The following is an 18,658-nucleotide window of genomic DNA, read 5'->3' as shown; positions in this document are numbered from 1 at the left end:
AATCCAACTTGGTTTTCTTGGAGAAAGACATTGTACCAGCAGCACAACAATTAGCTGTCCACTACTAGCTATGCTCAACTACGTAAACAAAATGAGATACCTTATCAATCGTTGTGCAGGCGGACCAAACCATTTTGCGCTTTAGCAAGGGAGAGTGAGCGTGACCTTTGGCCTTGTCAAACTCATATTAGGTAGTGGGCCGGATTTGTTGAAATGAAACCTCGTTGGGGCAGCCGTAGCCCACTGGTTAGCACTCTGGACTTGTAACCGGAGGGTTGCCGGTTCGAGCCCCGACCAGTGGGCCGCGGCTGAAGTGCCCTTGAGCAAGGCACCTAACCCCTCACTGCTCCCCGAGCGCCGCCGTTGTAGCAGGCAGCTCACTGCACCGGGATTAGTGTGTGCTTCACCTCACTGTGTGTTCACTGTGTGCTGTTTGTGTTTCACTAATTCATCGATTGGGTTAAATGCAGAGACCAAATTTCCCTCACGGGATCAAAAAAGTATATATACTTACAGTCATGGTCATTATAATTGTTCTGCTGTCATATAGTGCTCTTTCTCTCTTGAAATGCCCTACTTCCATGTTAGTTTTTCTGACTAGGTAGCCAGGCAGCTGCAGCGCTACACTCTGGGGGGCATGAACATGGGGGCTCACGAACATGCCCCCAGAATGTAGCGCGGTAGCTGCCTGGCTACTTTAGCTGCTGGCTGCAGCCACTAGAGCTGGGTAAAACCGCCCCCCCCCCCAAAAAAAAAGTAACTAAGTAACTTTTACTTAAAGTACATTTTAAATTAACTACTTTTTACTTTTACTTGAGTACATTTTCAGATGGGTAATTTAACTTGTACTTGAGTAATATTTCATCAAAGTATTGGTACTTTTACTTGAGTACAATATTTTAGTACTTATTCCACCTCTGCCAGACAGTATCTGAAATTTCTGTCCCCAGTCTTCTACCCAGTCATTACAGAGTTTATCTAGTGTTACACCCTGAAGGGAAGAAATTAAATGATAGATGGATGAGATTTGACCTTTGTGTTGCATATTAACCTTCAGGACTTTCTCTAGCCCCGAATCCACAGGCAAGTGAGGGAAAGTTGGGCTTAGTGTCCGAATGAAGTGTCTAACCTGGAGGTATCTAAAATTATCTGACCGTTGCAGTTGAAATTTATCACTTATTTCAGCAAGGCTACCAAAAACACCATCTGTGTAGAAATCACAACATTTAGACAAACCTTTTCTTTGCCATTCACTAAATGTATGGTCTAATAGAGCTGCTGGAAAGAGGTGATTTTTACAGATTGGGCTATACAGGGAGAACTCTGTGAGTTTAAAATGTTTTCTAAACTGTGCCCATATTTTGAGAGTTGAGATTACTACAGGACTGGACGTGAACTGTGAGGGTGACAATGGTAGTTTAGCTGTTATCAAAGCAGACAGTGATGTGGATAGACAAGAATTTGCCTCGACTTGACACCAGTCTGTGGTTGGGGTCTGAAACCAGCATATAACCTTTTGTATGTTACATGCCCAATAAAAATATTTCAGGTTTGGAAGTGCTAGCCCACCTAGATCTCTGGGTCTTTCTAAAAGTTCCCTGCGAATTCTGGGGTTTTTACTGTCCCATAGAAATGAAGAGAGTAACCTGTTCAATGATTGAAAAAATGATTTAGGAAGGAAAATCGGGAGACACTGAAACAAATATAAGAGTCTAGGCAGCACATTCATTTTTATGCAGTTCACTCTACCTGCAAGTGACAACTGGAGTGTAGACCATCTTTTAATATCAGATTCTAAATTATTGACAAGAGGGGTGAAGTTTTTGTTGTAAAGGTCTGAGAAAGAACGGGTGATATTTATACCAAGATATCTAAAGCCTGATTTTGATGTATGGAAAGGAAGTTCACTGTCTGAAAGTTGAAGTGCCAAAGTGTTTACAGGAAAACATTCACTTTTGCTTAAGTTTAATTTGTACCCGGAGAACACACCAAACTCTTTTAAAGTATTCAAAATAGAAGGAACACCCCTGACTGGATCTGAAATGTACAACAACAGGTCGTCTGCATAGAGAGAAAACTTGTGCTCAGTTCCTAGCCTATGGATGCCATGTATATCAGTAGAAGACCTTAGCTTGATGGACAAGGGCTTTATGGCCAGCGCAAACAACAGAGGGCTTAGGGGGCAACCTTGTCATGTGCCCCTTGACAAAGGAAAGAATTGAGAAGCCACTCTTCGTCACCACTGATGCTTTGGGGGGAGGTATATAACAGTCGGATCCAAGAGGTAAATGTAGTACCAAAGCCAAACCTTTCTAATACTGCAAATAAGTAAGGCATTTCTGTCCTGTCAAACGCCTTCTCTGCGTCCAGGGAGACAACCACCTCTGGCACCTCCCTGGACGCTGGGGAGTGGACGACATTAAGCAGTTTCCTGATATTTATAAAAGAGTGTCGGTTTCTCATAAAACCAGTTTGGTCCATTGAGATAATAGGAGATATGACTTTGTCTAACCTTAGGGCAAGGAGTTTAGCTAATATCTTAACATCTGTATTTAAAAGAGAGATGGGTCGATAGGAACCACACTCAAGTGGGTCTTTACCTGGTTTTAGAATGAGTGAAATGGAGGCTTCAGTAAGACTCTGTGGAAGATTTTTTTGTGTTAATGAATGATTAAACATTTCTAATAGAATTGGAACAAGTTGTTTACTAAATTTTTTATAAAATTCAACAGGATAGCCATCAGGCCCTGGAGTTTTACTGCTCTGCATGCCCTTAACGGCATCAATGATTTCCTGCAATTGTAAAGGTCTGTCTAAATCATCTCTGGCAGCGTCTTCTAGAGAGGGAAAGTCAAGGCTATCTAAAAACTCATTCATGAGTGAGGTGTCGCGTGGGAATGTGGATGTATACAAGTCTGAGTAATATTCTTTAAAGGTGGCATTTATTTCCTTTGGGTCAACAGATAAGACTTGCGAAGATTTGCGAATTTGTGGGATCAGACGTGAGGCGGCTCTACATTTTAATTGATAGGCCAAAAGACGGCCAGCTTTATCACCATGCTCGTAGTAATGTCCTTTGGACCATAGCAGGTGTTTTTCAGTTCTTTCCAATGATAACAAGTCATATTGAGTTTTCAGTTCAATTCTAATTTTGTTTAATTCCGGTGTTGGGGATGCAGCGTATTGGTGGTCTATTTTTTTTAATGGCTGAAATAAGTTCTTGCTCCTTCTTTTTCCTTTCCTTATTGCGTGTATGAAATTATCTCACCTCTTATAACCACCTTTAGTGTGTCCCATAGAATGGATGGGGAAATTGAATCTGTTCTGTTGAATGATATGAATTCGTCTATTGCCCCTGAAATGCGTTTACAAAAATTATCATCAGCTAGTAGGGCAGTATTCAATCTCCAGGTATTATGCAGTGCAAGATTTTGTGAAAATGTAAGATCAAGGATTACAGGCGCGTGGTCTGACTCAACAATGGCCATGTACTCTGCTTTTTCAACTGCGGGAAGAAGTGTCTTGTCAATAAAAAAATAGTCTATCCTACTGTATGTATGATGCACGTGAGAATAGAAGGAAAAATCCTTCTTCAGTGGGTACAAAAACCTCCATGGGTCCACACAACCAATCTTACATATAAAATCAGAAAGGGCTTGGGACATTTTAGATCGAGTAAGAGTTTTGGGACATGAACGGTCCATAGTAGGGTCAATTACAGTGTTTAAATCGCCAGCTAGGATTAGCCTGTGTGTGTCCAGATCTGGTATGAGGGATATTAGTTTAGAAATAAAGCTGCTGTTATCCCAGTTAGGGGCGTATACATTTACAAGAACAGTAGGAGTGTAAAAGAGAGAGCCTGATACCATTATATATCGGCCTTGAGGATCAGAGATTATTTTGGATGGAGTGAATACAATTTTTTTATGAATTAATATTGATACCCCTCGAGATTTAGTGTTGTAGCTGGCGTGAAAACTTTGCCCAACCCAATTCTTCTTGAGCCTAATCTGATCTGCAGTTGTGAGGTGGGTCTCTTGTATAAACACTATGTCCACCTTTAGCTTTTTTAAATGAGAAAAAACACGTGCCCTTTTAATTGGTCCATTGAGCCCCTTAACATTCCAGCTTGAAAATCGTACTGGTGACTTTGGCAGTGTGTAACCCCCCTTCAGTATAACAAAAATCCCCCCAGGTCCCTAAAAGCACCCTCCTTATCCTAAACAAACAACACACATTACCTATGTCTGTCATCTGAACAGTGACAGACTGCAGGCTCCCTCCTAATAATACACGAGTCTTCCGATACATTCTAAACCATTCCGTGAAGAGAGCAATGACCCTTTAGATGTCATTGAAACGTATTGGAGTGGAGATAAAGAGTGTCCATGATTAACAAAAGTCAAGTTCACCAATATCCTGACGAAAAGGGAAATGAAAAGAAAAAAAAGAAGTGAATAAAAAAAAGAAAAAACACCGTTTGCAAACAATCCGGTTAGGCGCATTATTACAAACCGTTAGTCATTATGTAGGCTAACAAGTTATAGTCGCTGTAGTAAGCAGGCACACGCGTAATTTTAACAGCAAATGATGGCTCTGCGCAAAGAAATCCATAAGTAGTCTAATAGGTAGCCCTAGATGTGATAAGTTTAAGTAAAAGTTCAAGTAGGCTGGTGTAGGCCTACTGAGACCCTGCATAGGCTACAATTCAGAGACTGGCCACTGTTATTCTAAGGTACCTGGCGCCATCACCCGACGGTCGTAGAAGGCCTTTGCCATCTCTGGCGTGCCAAAGTCCAGGGTTTTTCCTTCGAAGAATACGCGCAGCGTGGCTGGAAACCGGAGTCGGAACTTTATCCCTTTCAGGTAGAGTGCATGTTTGATGCTGTTGAATTCCGCCCTCCTCTGAGATAAGCCGTTGCTGAAGTCGGGGTAAATCCATACAGTGGCATCCTTGTATTGCAAGGTGTTCTGTCTGGCAAAGCGTAGGAGACGTTCCTTATCTTGAAAGCGGTGAAAGCATATCAGAAATGTCCGTGGATTTTGCCCAGTTGTTGCCAGTGTATTCCCTACTCGATGCGCTCTGTCCAAGACTGGGGCTGAGTCGAATACTTTGTCGCCTGTGAGCTCCTTCAGCATTTCGGACATAAATGTCACAGTATCTCCGTCACCTTCACTGCCCTCTGGTACATTTACGATTCTGAAATTGGACCGACGTGAACGGTTTTCAAGGTCTTCAATGCGATCGAGAAGGGCTGCATTTTGCTTTCGCAGGGACTGGATGGCTAGCTCCGCTGCGGTGACTTTCTCGAAATTATCACCTGCTAAAGTTTCTGCAGCGGTCAGGCGCGTTTGAAAACCATCTACCATGTCTCGTAAAGCGTCAACAGAGGCATGCAAAGGTCCGACAGATTCCTGGATGAGGCTGGAGATGTCCTCTTTTATGCTGGCACGTTGTTTAGACAATTCTTGCACCAGTTGGGACATCGAGATTCCTTCTTCTTGGGAGAAGCGGTTAGCAGGAGACGCCATTGCAGCTAGCTTGTTGGCAATTGTATTCCGTGTAGTCGGTGGAGCAGGATTTGGTTTTGATTTTGAAGACTTGCTCATTATACGTTTGTAATTATGGTACATACACTCTTTTCTCCCTTAATAACATTTGAGTTTTGTTGCACAATGAATGGTGAATTTAAAAGTTATTTTCAAGCGAGGTCAGAGCTCTTCACCCTTGCTGCCTATCTCACCATGCACCGCCGGAAGTCCCCAGGTATGTGTTTTGACATTTAAATTGCTTTGTTTGGATCTGAAAGGCAGTGCAAGAAAATAATGTTTTCCATGGGAAGTGAGACCCCGAGTGGCTGGCTAGTGTTGCAGGTTGAGGCCCACTTTTTTTCTCTCTTTTTCTTTTTCTTAATGTTTTTTGGCCTTAGGCCAGGAAGCGAGTGGGAGAAAGAGAGATGGGGTGGGAACAGGAAACTAACCGGATCGGAGCCAGTTGCACCACAGAGCCCCCCAGGCTCTCACATTTTTAATCTGGAGCTGGTGGGGTGTGTTGTCTTTATTGATGATTGCAAGAGTGGATCTGTTATTAAATTCTCATTGAGAGCGACTATTGATCCGTCGGGTCCCAGCCAGGACAGTTATAGTTCTGTGCGGTGGCAGAGTTAATTTAATCCAGCCAGTCGAAGCGCACTCTGAATCCGGCTGCTTTGAGGTCCAGTTTTCCGTTCTGATTTAGTTTCAACCCTAGAAACTGAGGTTCCTTTTTGGAAGCAGCAGGTATTTTGTGCCGCTGTAGATGTACAGTTTAGAACAAAATTATTCATACCCCTGACGAATATTGATTTTAATATTGATTTTCTCTTGACCAATATGTTTGTTCTGACTAAACATGACACTGTCATATGCCAAAAGGTTACAAGACAATGTGGGAGAAACATGGAACCAAAAAATGAAGTGTTTTCATCTTTTTTAACATTTTTTGAGCAATGGCATGTACAGAATTATTCATACCCTTTTTAAATAATCAATGGAAACGTCTTTATTTGCCATCAAAGCTCTCAAAATGGTTCTTATAATACCTACCAAGCCTCTCCATGTCTCCACAATGATTCTAGATTGCTCCTTTTTAACAGCAATCCGGGTTTTGAGGCAGAAACAATTATTTGCCATCACTCAGGCCTTGAGCTCACTTTTTTGACAGATTGAGGTCTGAACTCTGGCTGGGCCACTCTATTATTATGACCGCCGCTAGCGAAGCGGTCATATAGGGATTGTCAAAGTCCCCCCCCCGTCATCTACTTCCTGAATTTTTGGTCAACGATACCCGGGACACCGAACCACCGGGGCACATGAAATTTGGTGGGTATGTAGCCCCACTAGACTTTTACGGAAAATTTTCATTTCGTCCCCGGGGGCCACTCCACCCCGTGCTGGGCCCCCCGAACCGCAAAAAAAGCAGTTTTTCCTAAATAACTACCTGAACTGTGGCACTAAGGATTAAGAATATTTTATGGTATGTTGGTCTCAAGGGCCCACATCAATCTGGCCCATAATCACTCATTTGTGATTTGCACCCCCCGGTAAAAAATGAAAATGCAATATTATTCTGCATTTTCTACACACAAAATTAGGTTATGTGTACATTTAGTGACTGTACACTCATTGGCCTGTAGATGGCGGTGCACACACACACACAGGCGCCCACATACTATCGGTATTAGAACGGCCGATATATATTTACAAATTCAGTAGGATTAAAAGAAAGCCAAAATAAACATTCATCATCATCATCATGGCTGCATTTCCAGTATTGGCGATAAGTAGTCGTTTGTCCACTAGATGGCGCGTCGTTGCAGTGAGACATAATTTTGTTGGAAGTTAAAAGTGCCAAACTCATATTAGGTAGTGGGCCGGATTTGTTGAAATGAAACCTCGTTGGGGCAGCCGTAGCCCACTGGTTAGCACTCTGGACTTGTAACCGGAGGGTTGCCGGTTCGAGCCCCAACCAGTGGGCCGCGGCTGAAGTGCCCTTGAGCAAGGCACCTAACCCCTCACTGCTCCCCGAGCGCCGCCGTTGTAGCAGGCAGCTCACTGCACCGGGATTAGTGTGTGCTTCACCTCACTGTGTGTTCACTGTGTGCTGTTTGTGTTTCACTAATTCATCGATTGGGTTAAATGCAGAGACCAAATTTCCCTCACGGGATCAAAAAAGTATATATACTTACAGTCATGGTCATTATAATTGTTCTGCTGTCATATAGTGCTCTTTCTCTCTTGAAATGCCCTACTTCCATGTTAGTTTTTCTGACTAGGTAGCCAGGCAGCTGCAGCGCTACACTCTGGGGGGCATGAACATGGGGGCTCACGAACATGCCCCCAGAATGTAGCGCGGTAGCTGCCTGGCTACTTTAGCTGCTGGCTGCAGCCACTAGAGCTGGGTAAAACCGAACCAACAAGTTATAGTCGCTGTAGTAAGCAGGCACACGCGTAATTTTAACAGCAAATGATGGCTCTGCGCAAAGAAATCCATAAGTAGTCTAATAGGTAGCCCTAGATGTGATAAGTTTAAGTAAAAGTTCAAGTAGGCTGGTGTAGGCCTACTGAGACCCTGCATAGGCTACAATTCAGAGACTGGCCACTGTTATTCTAAGGTACCTGGCGCCATCACCCGACGGTCGTAGAAGGCCTTTGCCATCTCTGGCGTGCCAAAGTCCAGGGTTTTTCCTTCGAAGAATACGCGCAGCGTGGCTGGAAACCGGAGTCGGAACTTTATCCCTTTCAGGTAGAATGCATGTTTGATGCTGTTGAATTCCGCCCTCCTCTGAGATAAGCCGTTGCTGAAGTCGGGGTAAATCCATACAGTGGCATCCTTGTATTGCAAGGTGTTCTGTCTGGCAAAGCGTAGGAGACGTTCCTTATCTTGAAAGCGGTGAAAGCATATCAGAAATGTCCGTGGATTTTGCCCAGTTGTTGCCAGTGTATTCCCTACTCGATGCGCTCTGTCCAAGACTGGGGCTGAGTCGAATACTTTGTCGCCTGTGAGCTCCTTCAGCATTTCGGACATAAATGTCACAGTATCTCCGTCACCTTCACTGCCCTCTGGTACATTTACGATTCTGAAATTGGACCGACGTGAACGGTTTTCAAGGTCTTCAATGCGATCGAGAAGGGCTGCATTTTGCTTTCGCAGGGACTGGATGGCTAGCTCCGCTGCGGTGACTTTCTCGAAATTATCACCTGCTAAAGTTTCTGCAGCGGTCAGGCGCGTTTGAAAACCATCTACCATGTCTCGTAAAGCGTCAACAGAGGCATGCAAAGGTCCGACAGATTCCTGGATGAGGCTGGAGATGTCCTCTTTTATGCTGGCACGTTGTTTAGACAATTCTTGCACCAGTTGGGACATCGAGATTCCTTCTTCTTGGGAGAAGCGGTTAGCAGGAGACGCCATTGCAGCTAGCTTGTTGGCAATTGTATTCCGTGTAGTCGGTGGAGCAGGATTTGGTTTTGATTTTGAAGACTTGCTCATTATACGTTTGTAATTATGGTACATACACTCTTTTCTCCCTTAATAACATTTGAGTTTTGTTGCACAATGAATGGTGAATTTAAAAGTTATTTTCAAGCGAGGTCAGAGCTCTTCACCCTTGCTGCCTATCTCACCATGCACCGCCGGAAGTCCCCAGGTATGTGTTTTGACATTTAAATTGCTTTGTTTGGATCTGAAAGGCAGTGCAAGAAAATAATGTTTTCCATGGGAAGTGAGACCCCGAGTGGCTGGCTAGTGTTGCAGGTTGAGGCCCACTTTTTTTCTCTCTTTTTTTTTTTTTCTTAATGTTTTTTGGCCTTAGGCCAGGAAGCGAGTGGGAGAAAGAGAGATGGGGTGGGAACAGGAAACTAACCGGATCGGAGCCAGTTGCACCACAGAGCCCCCCAGGCTCTCACATTTTTAATCTGGAGCTGGTGGGGTGTGTTGTCTTTATTGATGATTGCAAGAGTGGATCTGTTATTAAATTCTCATTGAGAGCGACTATTGATCCGTCGGGTCCCAGCCAGGACAGTTATAGTTCTGTGCGGTGGCAGAGTTAATTTAATCCAGCCAGTCGAAGCGCACTCTGAATCCGGCTGCTTTGAGGTCCAGTTTTCCGTTCTGATTTAGTTTCAACCCTAGAAACTGAGGTTCCTTTTTGGAAGCAGCAGGTATTTTGTGCCGCTGTAGATGTACAGTTTAGAACAAAATTATTCATACCCCTGACAAATATTGATTTTAATATTGATTTTCTCTTGACCAATATGTTTGTTCTGACTAAACATGACACTGTCATATGCCAAAAGGTTACAAGACAATGTGGGAGAAACATGGAACCAAAAAATGAAGTGTTTTCATCTTTTTTAACATTTTTTGAGCAATGGCATGTACAGAATTATTCATACCCTTTTTAAATAATCAATGGAAACGTCTTTATTTGCCATCAAAGCTCTCAAAATGGTTCTTATAATACCTACCAAGCCTCTCCATGTCTCCACAATGATTCTAGATTGCTCCTTTTTAACAGCAATCCGGGTTTTGAGGCAGAAACAATTATTTGCCATCACTCAGGCCTTGAGCTCACTTTTTTGACAGATTGAGGTCTGAACTCTGGCTGGGCCACTCTATTATTATGACCGCCGCTAGCGAAGCGGTCATATAGGGATTGTCAAAGTCCCCCCCCGTCATCTACTTCCTGAATTTTTGGTCAACGATACCCGGGACACCGAACCACCGGGGCACATGAAATTTGGTGGGTATGTAGCCCCACTAGACTTTTACGGAAAATTTTCATTTCGTCCCCGGGGGCCACTCCACCCCGTGCTGGGCCCCCCGAACCGCAAAAAAAGCAGTTTTTCCTAAATAACTACCTGAACTGTGGCACTAAGGATTAAGAATATTTTATGGTATGTTGGTCTCAAGGGCCCACATCAATCTGGCCCATAATCACTCATTTGTGATTTGCACCCCCCGGTAAAAAATGAAAATGCAATATTATTCTGCATTTTCTACACACAAAATTAGGTTATGTGTACATTTAGTGACTGTACACTCATTGGCCTGTAGATGGCGGTGCACACACACACACAGGCGCCCACATACTATCGGTATTAGAACGGCCGATATATATTTACAAATTCAGTAGGATTAAAAGAAAGCCAAAATAAACATTCATCATCATCATCATGGCTGCATTTCCAGTATTGGCGATAAGTAGTCGTTTGTCCACTAGATGGCGCGTCGTTGCAGTGAGACATAATTTTGTTGGAAGTTAAAAGTGCCAAACTCATATTAGGTAGTGGGCCGGATTTGTTGAAATGAAACCTCGTTGGGGCAGCCGTAGCCCACTGGTTAGCACTCTGGACTTGTAACCGGAGGGTTGCCGGTTCGAGCCCCAACCAGTGGGCCGCGGCTGAAGTGCCCTTGAGCAAGGCACCTAACCCCTCACTGCTCCCCGAGCGCCGCCGTTGTAGCAGGCAGCTCACTGCACCGGGATTAGTGTGTGCTTCACCTCACTGTGTGTTCACTGTGTGCTGTTTGTGTTTCACTAATTCATCGATTGGGTTAAATGCAGAGACCAAATTTCCCTCACGGGATCAAAAAAGTATATATACTTACAGTCATGGTCATTATAATTGTTCTGCTGTCATATAGTGCTCTTTCTCTCTTGAAATGCCCTACTTCCATGTTAGTTTTTCTGACTAGGTAGCCAGGCAGCTGCAGCGCTACACTCTGGGGGGCATGAACATGGGGGCTCACGAACATGCCCCCAGAATGTAGCGCGGTAGCTGCCTGGCTACTTTAGCTGCTGGCTGCAGCCACTAGAGCTGGGTAAAACCGAACCAACAAGTTATAGTCGCTGTAGTAAGCAGGCACACGCGTAATTTTAACAGCAAATGATGGCTCTGCGCAAAGAAATCCATAAGTAGTCTAATAGGTAGCCCTAGATGTGATAAGTTTAAGTAAAAGTTCAAGTAGGCTGGTGTAGGCCTACTGAGACCCTGCATAGGCTACAATTCAGAGACTGGCCACTGTTATTCTAAGGTACCTGGCGCCATCACCCGACGGTCGTAGAAGGCCTTTGCCATCTCTGGCGTGCCAAAGTCCAGGGTTTTTCCTTCGAAGAATACGCGCAGCGTGGCTGGAAACCGGAGTCGGAACTTTATCCCTTTCAGGTAGAGTGCATGTTTGATGCTGTTGAATTCCGCCCTCCTCTGAGATAAGCCGTTGCTGAAGTCGGGGTAAATCCATACAGTGGCATCCTTGTATTGCAAGGTGTTCTGTCTGGCAAAGCGTAGGAGACGTTCCTTATCTTGAAAGCGGTGAAAGCATATCAGAAATGTCCGTGGATTTTGCCCAGTTGTTGCCAGTGTATTCCCTACTCGATGCGCTCTGTCCAAGACTGGGGCTGAGTCGAATACTTTGTCGCCTGTGAGCTCCTTCAGCATTTCGGACATAAATGTCACAGTATCTCCGTCACCTTCACTGCCCTCTGGTACATTTACGATTCTGAAATTGGACCGACGTGAACGGTTTTCAAGGTCTTCAATGCGATCGAGAAGGGCTGCATTTTGCTTTCGCAGGGACTGGATGGCTAGCTCCGCTGCGGTGACTTTCTCGAAATTATCACCTGCTAAAGTTTCTGCAGCGGTCAGGCGCGTTTGAAAACCATCTACCATGTCTCGTAAAGCGTCAACAGAGGCATGCAAAGGTCCGACAGATTCCTGGATGAGGCTGGAGATGTCCTCTTTTATGCTGGCACGTTGTTTAGACAATTCTTGCACCAGTTGGGACATCGAGATTCCTTCTTCTTGGGAGAAGCGGTTAGCAGGAGACGCCATTGCAGCTAGCTTGTTGGCAATTGTATTCCGTGTAGTCGGTGGAGCAGGATTTGGTTTTGATTTTGAAGACTTGCTCATTATACGTTTGTAATTATGGTACATACACTCTTTTCTCCCTTAATAACATTTGAGTTTTGTTGCACAATGAATGGTGAATTTAAAAGTTATTTTCAAGCGAGGTCAGAGCTCTTCACCCTTGCTGCCTATCTCACCATGCACCGCCGGAAGTCCCCAGGTATGTGTTTTGACATTTAAATTGCTTTGTTTGGATCTGAAAGGCAGTGCAAGAAAATAATGTTTTCCATGGGAAGTGAGACCCCGAGTGGCTGGCTAGTGTTGCAGGTTGAGGCCCACTTTTTTTCTCTCTTTTTTTTTTTTCTTAATGTTTTTTGGCCTTAGGCCAGGAAGCGAGTGGGAGAAAGAGAGATGGGGTGGGAACAGGAAACTAACCGGATCGGAGCCAGTTGCACCACAGAGCCCCCCAGGCTCTCACATTTTTAATCTGGAGCTGGTGGGGTGTGTTGTCTTTATTGATGATTGCAAGAGTGGATCTGTTATTAAATTCTCATTGAGAGCGACTATTGATCCGTCGGGTCCCAGCCAGGACAGTTATAGTTCTGTGCGGTGGCAGAGTTAATTTAATCCAGCCAGTCGAAGCGCACTCTGAATCCGGCTGCTTTGAGGTCCAGTTTTCCGTTCTGATTTAGTTTCAACCCTAGAAACTGAGGTTCCTTTTTGGAAGCAGCAGGTATTTTGTGCCGCTGTAGATGTACAGTTTAGAACAAAATTATTCATACCCCTGACAAATATTGATTTTAATATTGATTTTCTCTTGACCAATATGTTTGTTCTGACTAAACATGACACTGTCATATGCCAAAAGGTTACAAGACAATGTGGGAGAAACATGGAACCAAAAAATGAAGTGTTTTCATCTTTTTTAACATTTTTTGAGCAATGGCATGTACAGAATTATTCATACCCTTTTTAAATAATCAATGGAAACGTCTTTATTTGCCATCAAAGCTCTCAAAATGGTTCTTATAATACCTACCAAGCCTCTCCATGTCTCCACAATGATTCTAGATTGCTCCTTTTTAACAGCAATCCGGGTTTTGAGGCAGAAACAATTATTTGCCATCACTCAGGCCTTGAGCTCACTTTTTTGACAGATTGAGGTCTGAACTCTGGCTGGGCCACTCTATTATTATGACCGCCGCTAGCGAAGCGGTCATATAGGGATTGTCAAAGTCCCCCCCCGTCATCTACTTCCTGAATTTTTGGTCAACGATACCCGGGACACCGAACCACCGGGGCACATGAAATTTGGTGGGTATGTAGCCCCACTAGACTTTTACGGAAAATTTTCATTTCGTCCCCGGGGGCCACTCCACCCCGTGCTGGGCCCCCCGAACCGCAAAAAAAGCAGTTTTTCCTAAATAACTACCTGAACTGTGGCACTAAGGATTAAGAATATTTTATGGTATGTTGGTCTCAAGGGCCCACATCAATCTGGCCCATAATCACTCATTTGTGATTTGCACCCCCCCCCCCCCCCCCCCGGTAAAAAATGAAAATGCAATATTATTCTGCATTTTCTACACACAAAATTAGGTTATGTGTACATTTAGTGACTGTACACTCATTGGCCTGTAGATGGCGGTGCACACACACACACAGGCGCCCACATACTATCGGTATTAGAACGGCCGATATATATTTACAAATTCAGTAGGATTAAAAGAAAGCCAAAATAAACATTCATCATCATCATCATGGCTGCATTTCCAGTATTGGCGATAAGTAGTCGTTTGTCCACTAGATGGCGCGTCGTTGCAGTGAGACATAATTTTGTTGGAAGTTAAAAGTGGGTTGGAAAAACAATGGACGCTTCATACAAGGAGTGTAGTTTACCGCAGAGAACGTCTAATAAGGATAGGATGATGTTCACATGAAATGTAATTTCCATTTCTTCTTGAAGCCGAAATAAATCTGACGATGTTTATCATGGTTTTTACTGCAGGTACGTTAATCTTATAATATCAATAAGGACCTAGGTAATGTTACCGTTAGCGTTGGTTGAGTGATGGTGGCCAATTTGATTGATTGCATTTGTAGAAAACTATAAATGCGGTTATACCAAGCAAATTGATAGCAGCACTGTAATTGTATCTTTCGACTGTCATTTGTTGCACATGCTACAAAAATCATTCTGTGCAATGGAAGATTTACCAACGTTACACCGGTCTGATACAGTTTTGCCTATACATGCGTGAGACTGAGACGCCTGTTTATTTTGTTTTAAGTGCGTGCAGGGTGTGAGAGGGGAATCGATGTGCTTTGATTCCAGCTTGGTAGTCTGTGAAATTAAAAAGCATGTGTGTGTGAAGTATCCAATGACACCTTCATTTCATTATGCCTGCTTTAGCAACACACCTTAAGCTACTGTGTAGTGGGTCCCATTTAGAAGTGGCCTACTTTCCTTGACTCATGGAGCTGCGTGAATTTTATTACAACTTTTTGCCACGATATGGCAGTTTAAGTCCGCTTGATACTGTAAGGCGTAAGCCATTGGTTTCCAAAGGAGATTTTATTTGTGTCGCCAGCATAGCCTATTGACAATTTATGTTGTAAATAGGCCTACCTTATAAGCCTACCTGTAGCTTAGGGAAGCTAACAGCTTTCTATTAGGATCTAGTTTGTTAGTTACAGTTTTGTCATAACTCCCTGATGCATTTTTGCATTTAGAATAGCCAGAGCGTGGATATCTCAATCGGAAAATTAAACAATATCGGGTGCCTATGGACTAGGCTGGGTGAATCCAGCCTGATCTGCCCGCTATTTATTTTTTAATTTCTTAAAAGATTGAGCTTGGTCTGGTGAAAGCCAGACTAGCCATGGACCTCAGTTACACAATGCAAGGGAACATGAGTCAGCCTATATTTGCACAAACAATAACGGACAACAGCTCTTCAACTTGGGCCCGTTAAAATGTGTATGAACAGTCTAGCGACGCATTTCATCAAGGCCCATTTGGACATGTCAGTTATTTGCACCACTGGTTAGATGTAAAACAGCATTTCGTTTCAGACTACTGTTACTTAATTTGTGCATTAACAATAAAGTATTACATGAACTAAAGATGACTAAAATCTTATGTAGAAGAAAAATTCACAAAAAATCCATCCATCCAAAAATGACCTTTTGTTTTTGATAGCTGTTGAAAACGGCATGGAACTGACAGAGATGTTTTTGTTTATAAATAAATAAATAAATAAATAAATAACATTATGCTGACACCTTTTGCTTTTCCCAAATACAATGTAGCCTACAGGTGTAAGTGACCTTTCATCAATCCAGTTGCAATGGATGAACTGTGATGAACTGCCCTACTTATGATTGTTTAGAGATTTTAAAGGTTTTATAACAATGCTACATCTTCTTTGGCTATTCTACAATCTATTCACCTTTTCAGCACCAGTAAGCTACTTTCTGTGCAGCCGCACACACACACTCAGGCATGCCAAACAAGCATACACAAAAGTTTGGGGGATGGAGTAAAATATGGAGACAAATTGAAGTGTGATTTATTTTCGCGGAACGGATGTACAGGACTGAGCGGCGGTCATATTTTGTACCGCTATGCGGTACATCTAGTTTTGTTTTCTGTTATTCATTTCTTGCTTTGTTTGACTATGTTTTGGATCATTGTATGGTTTATTGGTCCAATGAGGCCTATTGGGGCAGGTCTCTCGGCACACTGCCTGATCTTTTCCTCCAGAATCTTAGTGTAGCCTCTTGCTTTAGTGTTACCATTTACTTTGAGAAGGTCTCCAATGACAGCTGGCTGAACCAATAAGACAACATAATTCACATTAGAATTAACTAAGCCTGGCTGTTAGCCTGGTCGGGACCAAGCTAGGTGCAGAGAATAAATCCCCATGGTAACTTATGTGCACTGCAAAAAACTGCTTATCTAATAAAATCTAACCAAGAATATTAATTTTATATCAAGATATAAAAAAAAATAGTTTGTATTGTTTTCCAGTATAAAGAGACGTACCTGGCGCTTTCTCATATCAAGAAAAGTTTGTCTTATTTTAAGACTTCTCATCCTGAAAACAAGCACATTTTTCTGCCAATGCATTAAGCAAATTTGTCCTAATAAAAAGCAAATTTTTCTGCCAGTGCGTTAAGTAAATAATAAGTAATTGATAAGACTCTTTAAAATCAGTCAAACTCTTTTTAAATTAAGTCAAAATGATCTTTCGAGAGAGTCCTAGGTAAGTCTTTTCATACTAAAAACAATACCAAATAGATTAATAACACTTGGTGTGCCATCTCTTTTGTGAAACCAAGTCAAGGCTACATTTGTCCAGGATAACCAATCTAGGTTTTGTGAAATACCCCTCTGGTGTGTCATGACAAAGCCTCCCATGAAGTATGATATGTAAATAGGTGCCTGGTTTTAAAAAAAAACTCAACTTCATAGATCGTCAACTCAGGACAGAACCAGAGAGTGTAACTTCAGCTTTTGTGTTGTAATCTGAGTGGAAAGGTGCTTTAAAACGACATGAAAGTAATTTCTCTGTGATTAAAACTGAGGGAGATTGTCAAAGTCAGATCTCACATAGAAACCTGATTTGTCTCAACTTGCCCCAAGTTTAGCTCAGACCTGGGGGAGAAAGTTAACTGTCAACACCATTATCACCACCGTCATGGCCTGGTGTTGCTGAGTGAGGTCATTCTGTGTAATCCCAGTTCACTAACGTTTGTTTTACTGCAAGGCTGCAATACTGGTGATTTTAGTTTTTGTTTGGATATTTCATGTGAACCCTGAGAGAAATTAATCTTTCTTCAAACTGTTTATGTGTAACTTTAGCAGAAAGCTAGCAATGTGTGAAGTATACAGTAATTGAAATGCCAGTCATGTCAAGAAGAAAGGGGGACTTCCATGGAAGAAGACATACTAGTACAATGAATAGTTCAGTATCAATAATTATAGCTGCCGTATTTTCCAGACTATAAGTCACACTTTTTTCATAGTTTGGCTGGTCCTGCGACTTCTATGTCTATTCACCTTTTCAGCACCAGTAAGCTACTTTCTGTGCAGCCGCACACACACACTCAGGCATGCCAAACAAGCATACACAAAAGTTTCAAGAGTGGGGGATGGAGTAAAATATGGAGACAAATTGAAGTGTGATTTATTTTCGCGGAAATTATACATGTTTTAAAATGTTAGTCAGTATGAATTGACATGAACTCTACATGAAACATTACCGTCTACAGCCACGAGAGGGCGCTCTAGGCTAGTGGAATGAGATCGAGAGCTTGGTGAACTTGCGACAGGTCGGACATTTTTTCGTACTGTTAAAGTTAAAGGGGGTTCGGGGGTGTCACCACTGGGAAAATGTATTAAATATGGTTATGTAAATGCACAAGTTCGGCACAGTTAGAGATTAGGGCTTGCACTATGCCTAAAACACACTTTTTTTGACTGATGCGACTTAGTCAGTTTTTGTTGATGTTACAGTTTATGTCACACTCCTATGCAGAAGATGACATACTCCCGTGCTCTGGAAGCTGGGGTGCATACAGCACGGCTACCCATCGAGGAGCATATGGTACGCCGACCCAACGCCAAGAACTTCCACTCCAAGATCTTGGCCATTAATCAAGGTAACCAATTATGTCCCTACTTTAGAGTGCTAAAGTAAGGTATTGTGTATAAGCAAAAAATACAAGGAACACAGCATTCTCAAACCCCTAAACAAGGGCTTTTACTTTAATCTCTTCATGACTACTCTTTTCTTTGGGGGGCTTTTATGCTTTTAGTTTGACAGGTCAGTGGAGAAAGTTACAAGGAAGTGAGTGGCCCTTATGAAAATGAACCATGGATTAACCATGGTTTTACTATGTTTTTTTGGGTAACCATGATGACCATAGTTTATCACTATAGTTGATAAAAAAAAAAAAGCTTTGTGCCCCATGTAAGGGTTGAACTAACAACCTTCAGATGATGAGACTGACACAGTACCTACTGCACTAATGAGGCCTCAGCTGCAGATGTCAGTACGGAGAGCTCATTTTCAACTTGACAGTGTTTCAAGTGTTTTGGTTTTAAACTTGACAGTGTTTTACAGTGTTTGGTTTGAAAGTGAACTCAATAACATGTGGGCTGAACTTGTAAGTTATGGTCCTACTGTAACTGCAGCAGTTAGGGATTATGGGTAAGTGTTACTTTCTTGTTTATAATGTTTATTTTTTTTTCTCATTACTCTTTATT

The 18,658-nt window shown here is 42.7% G+C and overlaps 1 protein-coding gene across 2 annotated transcripts in view; it reads left to right on the top strand.

The window, feature by feature from the left end:
* trmt10b (tRNA methyltransferase 10B) overlaps window positions 1-18,658 on the top strand; it is a 32,985-nt gene that overhangs the window by 11,398 nt on the left and 2,929 nt on the right. For both annotated transcript variants that reach the window (XM_042069314.1, XM_042069315.1), the window contains exon 7: window positions 17,928-18,051. In XM_042069314.1, the coding sequence (XP_041925248.1) occupies window positions 17,928-18,051 (124 nt within the window). The remainder of the gene's footprint in view (window positions 1-17,927; window positions 18,052-18,658) is intronic.

The sequence above is a fragment of the Alosa sapidissima genome, chromosome 18, assembly GCF_018492685.1.
Source record: "Alosa sapidissima isolate fAloSap1 chromosome 18, fAloSap1.pri, whole genome shotgun sequence".
NCBI lineage: Eukaryota > Metazoa > Chordata > Actinopteri > Clupeiformes > Clupeidae > Alosa > Alosa sapidissima.
Note: the sequence above shows the minus strand (reverse complement) of the source record. Positions and strands in the feature narration are given on the sequence as shown.